This window comes from Prosopis cineraria, unplaced genomic scaffold, assembly GCF_029017545.1.
Source record: "Prosopis cineraria cultivar Desert tree isolate PC_DT_omini unplaced genomic scaffold, ASM2901754v1 PC11, whole genome shotgun sequence".
Taxonomy (NCBI): domain Eukaryota; kingdom Viridiplantae; phylum Streptophyta; class Magnoliopsida; order Fabales; family Fabaceae; genus Prosopis; species Prosopis cineraria.
The window spans coordinates 16,290,350-16,296,735 of record NW_026555342.1 but is presented as its reverse complement, the minus strand read 5'-3'; the positions used below and the strand labels follow the sequence as shown (position 1 = coordinate 16,296,735).

The 6,386-nt window shown below is 34.7% G+C and overlaps 1 protein-coding gene across 1 annotated transcript; it reads right to left on the bottom strand.

The window, feature by feature from the left end:
- Nucleotides 1–2,848: 2,848 nt before the first annotated feature.
- On the bottom strand, nt 2,849–4,684 carry LOC129284792 (uncharacterized). The gene is made up of 2 exons (XM_054920265.1): nt 3,813–4,684; nt 2,849–3,257 (listed from the first exon to the last, which is right to left on the bottom strand). Exon 1 carries the CDS (start codon nt 4,657–4,659, stop codon nt 3,886–3,888), a length of 774 nt encoding a protein of 257 aa, XP_054776240.1. The 5' UTR covers nt 4,660–4,684; the 3' UTR covers nt 2,849–3,257; nt 3,813–3,885.
- Nucleotides 4,685–6,386: the final 1,702 nt, after the last annotated feature.

Below are 6,386 nucleotides of genomic sequence, written 5' to 3'. Positions count from 1 at the left end.
ATCATTCATTCTGATCATGAAAGTTTAAAGTTTCTCAAGTCTCAAGGTAAGTTAAACAAGAGACATGCTCGCTGGATGAAATTTATTAAAACCTTTCTTTATGTGATTAAACATAAGCAAGGTAAAGAAAATATCGTTGCTGATGCCTTATCTCGAAGGTATACATTACTTTCCTATTTGCATGCTCAATTACTTGGTTTTAAGATTCTAAAAGATCTTTATAAAACTGATCCTGATTTTGAAAATATTTAGAAATCTTGTGAAAATCATGGATCTGGTGATTTCTTTAGATTTGATGGATTTCTTTTTAAGAAAAATAAATTATGCATTCCTATTTGTTCTATGCGTGAGTTGCTTATTAAGGAAGCATATAGTGGTGGTTTGATGGGACACTTTGGTGTAGAGAAAACTTTGGTTATTTTGTCTGATCATTTCTTTTGGCCTCACATATGGAAAGATGTCATATTTGTTTGTGATAAATGCATTAAATGTAGATAGGTAAAATTAAGGTCCAACCTCATGGACTTTACTCTCCTTTACCCATCCCCTCTCACCCTTGGGAACATATCTCTATGAATTTTGTAATTAGATTGCCTAAATCTTCTGCAGGCAAAGATTCCATATTCGTTGTTGTCGATAGGTTCTCTAAGATGGCACACTTTATTGCTTGTGCTAAAACTAATGATGCTGTTAACATTGCTGACTTATTCTTTAAAGAGATTGTTCGTTTGCATGGTTTACCTAAGACTATTGTGAGTGATAGAGATGTGAAGTTTCTTACTCATTTCTGGCATACCCTATGGCATAAATTAGGGACTAAGTTACTTTTTTTCACTACTGCCCATCCACAAACTGATGGTCAAACTGAGGTAATTAACAGAACTATGACTACACTATTAAGAGCAATAATTCAGAAGAATTTGAAGAATTGGGTGAATTATTTACCTTATATTGAATTTGCTTACAACAGGACTGTTCATTCTTCTACTTCTTATTCTCCATTTGAAATTGTTTATAGTTTCAATTCATTATCTCCTATTGATATTTTACCTTCGCCTTTCTCTAAGCATGCTAACACTGATAGCAAGAAAAAAGTTAAGTTTATACAGGATTTACATGCTAAGGTTAAAGCAAACATTGAGCGAAAGAATGAGCAATATGCCAAGCAAGCTAATAAAGGCAGGAGACGTGTGATCTTTGAGCCTGGAGATTGGGTTTGGTTACATTTAAGAAAAGAGAGATTTCCTAATCAAAGAAAGTCCAAACTTCAAGCTCGAGAAGATAGACCTTTCCAAGTTTTGGAAAGAATCAATGATAATGCTTACAAGATTGATTTGCCTAGCTCTTATGGCAATGTTAGTGCCACATTTAATGTTTCTAATTTATCTTTATATGATTCTGCAGATTCGAAGACGAATCCTTTCCAACTGGGAGGGAATGATGGACCCCATGGCATGGGTGACATAGCATTAATGGCAACGAAACTTGAGGATGGTAATCATGAGTATGGTGACATAGAAGGAGCCCAATACTTTCAATCCAATGTACTTAAAGACCCATTATAACATATTGGAGGTCCAATAACAAGAGCCCGAACTAAAACCATGAAGCAAGCCTTGTTTAGTCTTGTGCAAGAAGTTCAAGAGCTTGAAGAGCATTGGGGCACTCCTCTCAAGCCCAAAGGGGAGCATCTATACGTGTATAATGTATTTAAGATCCAAACTCATGAAAAGTCAAGCCCAAGAGATGCAAACCTTAGCCCAATGCAAGGAAGACTACAAGTTGAGCCTCTTGCAAGCAAGGAGGCATGAAACCCTAGTGAAGAAGTCAAGGGTGGCGTGATTTTAAATCTTTTATAATCCCTTGATTGTCTCCTAAATTATTTCCTATTTTAATGGTATTTTGATTTGATTTTCTATTTTGAATCTAGTCAAAGGTTAGGATTAATTATAGTATTAATTTCTAAATTTTGTAATCCCATAATTTTAGGATCATATCTCCTAAATTATGTGGCTGAATATTTTATCATTATTTTATATTATTTCTCCTTTTAGTATTAGGAAATTAGGGTTTTAATTTTAGGAAATATTTTTTTCTATGAGCCTATATAAATTAGGCATGCTCCCTTTTGTAAACGACACAAAAGTTGAATGAAATTATTCATTTTAGAGTTTATAACTCTTGTGAGCCTTAGTGCTTTATGATGGCATCCCGTGTGAGAAATAGACGTGATCAAGAGCGTGATCAACTCTTGTGATGTCTTCGAAAGTTGAGGTTCCTAGAGGTAGGTGCTCTAGAGGATCTTCGCTTTGATCATTATCCTATTGTTTACTTCATACTTTTTTTTATTTCCATCATAAATTTCGTCCCTTTCCTTTTGTTCTTGTGTTTTTGTTATTTTAAAGTTCTATCCCTAAACTAGCACGATTCTGCTTCCACATCCCCTATCATGAAGTCTATAATTTCTTTGAATTTAAAAGGAGAACATCGAGTGTTAAAAGGTGTTCAATATTTTTTTAGTGTTCTCTTTGTTCAAGGGCGTTATGTTTATAAGGATCCCTCTCCTCTCCTCTCATCTTTTTTTCAAATTTTAACTGATGCGTTAATTGAGTCAACCAATTTCTTGTGCTATCCTTTATTCTTCTCTAAGAATTCCTTCATGAACTCATGCTATCTTCAAAGATGGGACCTTTTTTGGTTTTTTCTCCTCAACATTTTATACACCTGTATAGATTAGTAATGTTCACAAATATATAAGTGAAAGTTTGAACATTCACAAGTACAAGCTAAGATATTTACAAGTAAAAATTTATATATCTTGATAAGCAAAGATTCAGAGTTAATGCAATTGTTGGCAAATTTTGCAAATTTACAGCTAAAAGCTTGAATATTCACAAGATATGTTTAAGTCAAAGTTCATAATTTACCACTTAAGATATTCATAAGTCAAACTCTCTTTATCTAATGCTGTGCTGGAAAAAAAAAAATCTATTTTACTGTTTTATTGAGAAAAAGTTTCAGAAAAAATTGAGAATATCCAATTCACCCCTCTACTTGGTGTCAGTTTATCTCACAATCGCGTTGCGATTTTGCTAAAGCCATTTTTGGTTGCTCAAGTAAGGAGGTGCTGGAGGTGCGCCATTGGGTGAATCGAAACTGGTGTAAGTTATTGGCAGCATGGTGAAACCCTCTTTTCATTGTTGTATATCGGAAAGGAGTCCTCGATTAACTTAAACGTACTTTGTTCAACAAGAAACCTGCATTGTTATTTTCCCCTATTGATGGAAACCATTTAGCCAAAATCATGGGGGAGGGGTTCATAGGCCTTGGCTTTAAGTCAAAAAGCTTCCATAAACTAACCAATATTGTGAAGTTCCTCAAAATCAAACAAAGAAGCTCTAAAATCTAAACATAGCTTTCCTTACTTCTTAATATTCTTTCATGACCTTTGTGATAATGCTATAAGAAAACAATTTCTGACATAGCAAACACATACTTTTATTTATAAATTAATAATCCATTTAAAAATCCGCCCTTGAGAAAATTTAAGTTAGGTGCTCTCTGACTATAAAATTATGATTCCCTGGAGCATCTGTCCGAGGAATAAAAGAAGAGCGACTCAGTGAGCAAAGCAAATAGGACTGTGTTTGTGAATGAGCAAAACTGAAAGTTTAGAGGACTCTAATAATTTCTCCTTTTTTTTTTTCCGGTTTAAAATCAAGCAACTGCTTTGTTTGCTTATTTATCAACAAATACATTCATTGATATATATATATATATATATATTAATAACAGTAAAAAAGTTACTGTACCTTGTCAACATCAGTATGTTAATTCTCAACAGCTTATGTACTTCTTCACAGCATCCCTCATGTCATCAAAACCTTAAGAGACCTCAAAGAACTTGATCAACTTCCAGAGCTCTTGATCACCAAGATCATCGATAAACGGCTGAATTTGAATCGCGTTATCAGGTTGCAATGCATATGAATTTGGGTTATCATCAACAATAACGACACGTTTCAGATCCCTGCCCATAGCAGATAAGTCCTTCACGAGCTTCCCATATACTTCCCTGCACGAATCACGGTACAGCCGGTGAGAAATCCGTCGTTCCGAGTCGACCCGATCTAGAACCATCGACGCATAAACTTCCAACGCCGCTGTGAAAACCACCACTTCATACTTTGCCGCCAGCGATTCTAACAAGTCATCCACTCCTGGCCGCTTCAAAACATAGAAATTCGTACTCTCACCGTCGATTCGCGGCCGCACGACAAAGTCAAATCGTTCTGGTGGCGGGTCGACCCTGGAATGGACGAGAGTTTCGTCCAGGTCGAGAAAAACGGTTTTTCTATGAGGGTAAATCAACGGAGGTAACAAGGAGAGATCAGGAAAGAGATTTATGCCTGCGGAGTTGAAGGATTGCTCATAGACTTGTTCTTCTTTCCAATGGGGTTTCTTTTTCAGGATGTGATAGCCTTTCCGCCGACGATTAGGAGTAGCGATTTGCGCCAATTTGGAGAAGAGTTTGGTGATGCGGCGGTGGATGGAGGAGAGGACAGCGGAGGAGATAGCCACGGCATGTTTGATCGGAGATTTTTGCCTCCTACGAGGTTTGATGGATTTTGTCGGAATTCTTTTGATCTTTGATACCATTGAGAAGATTTTGAAGTGCTGAGATGGGGAGAAAAGAGACCGTTAAGGAAGACAGGAAAGGAGAAATAGATAATTAAAAAAGAGAACTCCAAAAATCCTGGTTACTGCTTAGGCAGAGCGCATGGTTGGAAACAGAGCAATTTAAATCCTGGTTTGGTGTAACGGTCACGCGTAGCTTCGGGACCGAGGCTAGATTCTTGGCTTGCATGGTTAAGAAAATTTCAATAAGACTCATTGATTTTAGATAATTAAAAAGAGAACTTCAAAAATTCTGGACCCTCATTGTAATTTTAGGACTCTGAGTTGAAATTAAATTTGAGAGTAAAATGACAAAATTAACCTTACTTCAATTGTTAATTCATTTCCCAAGAAAATATTGTTAATTATCCTATTTTAATTATTTAATATATTATTTTCACTTGATTTCATTTCATGTATTGCTTTTATTCTAACTTAATTTATTCATTTTCCTACTATGACTTATTTATTTCTTTATAAAATGTTACTGCCCTATTTTCATAGGGGGATGAACAAATTATAGCAGGGTAATTAACAAATTAAAATAGGATTAATTTTATCATTTTATTTTCAATTTTAATTTCAATTGAGAGCCCTGGAACCGCAATGAAGATTCATAATTTTTGGCAAATGAAATGAGGAAAATTGGATTTAAGGACCAAGATACAGCTTTATATTTACCGTAAAGGGTGGTTAAAATAATATCATTGTAATTTATAATAAACGACCAAAAAATGTTAATATTTTAGCCTCTATCATTTTACCTTCATAATTTGTATTGCCTCTTGTTTTCTAGACTCTAATTCAACAATTCTACTTCATTATTGTCTTCATTTTATCTAGGGTTATACAAAGTATTGTTGTCTTTCAACTACTTAGTCATTCAAAAATATTTTTTATATTTACACAAATTTAAACTCTAACCTTTAATTTATTATAATTTTTTTTGATAAAATGACAAATAATTTAAATACAGTTAAAAAAGGAAAAAGAAATATAAAGCAAGAAACTAAAGAAGCCCCCAATATTAAATGGTCATATTGTTTATACTATAATCAACGCTTATTATTGATCTTCTCTCGTGGATTCTAATCTTTGGAAACCATTGAACAGCAAGTGTACTTGAGCCCATTTTTTGGAATTAATTAGCAATCACTTTAATGCTTTTTTGGATGAGCATAGGGTATTGCTTCATGGAAATGTTGAAGAATATTCAGGCATTATCCATATAGTAGTTGATTTAATTCATCAAAATTCTCAAGAGTGGAATTAATATGGGAAAAATATAGCTTCTGTATCCTCCAGGAGTGGCCTCAACCACTATGGCTACTACTACCATTTCACTCATCAATTGTGAAGATAAGATAATTTGGACTTAACATATGGTGTAGTGGCTATCTCACTTCGTCCCTTAAGCATGTGGTGGGGGGTTCGATTCCTCACTCATGTGAATGGAGAGCACTCTATAGCCAGCCGTTTGTCCTTTTGTGGAAGACCCCACGATGAAAGAATTAGTCATTGCTACCGACGGTGGATACCTTAGGCAACTAAAAAAAAAATGGACTTAGCATCCTAGTAGATCAATTCTCGCTCAAAACTCACTTTCAAAGGAGTGCAACAAGGTGAAAACATGCGTTTGCTAATTAAGTCCATTTGAATACCTTATTCAATCCTTTTTATAAAGTCCTATCAACTACTATTTTAATAAA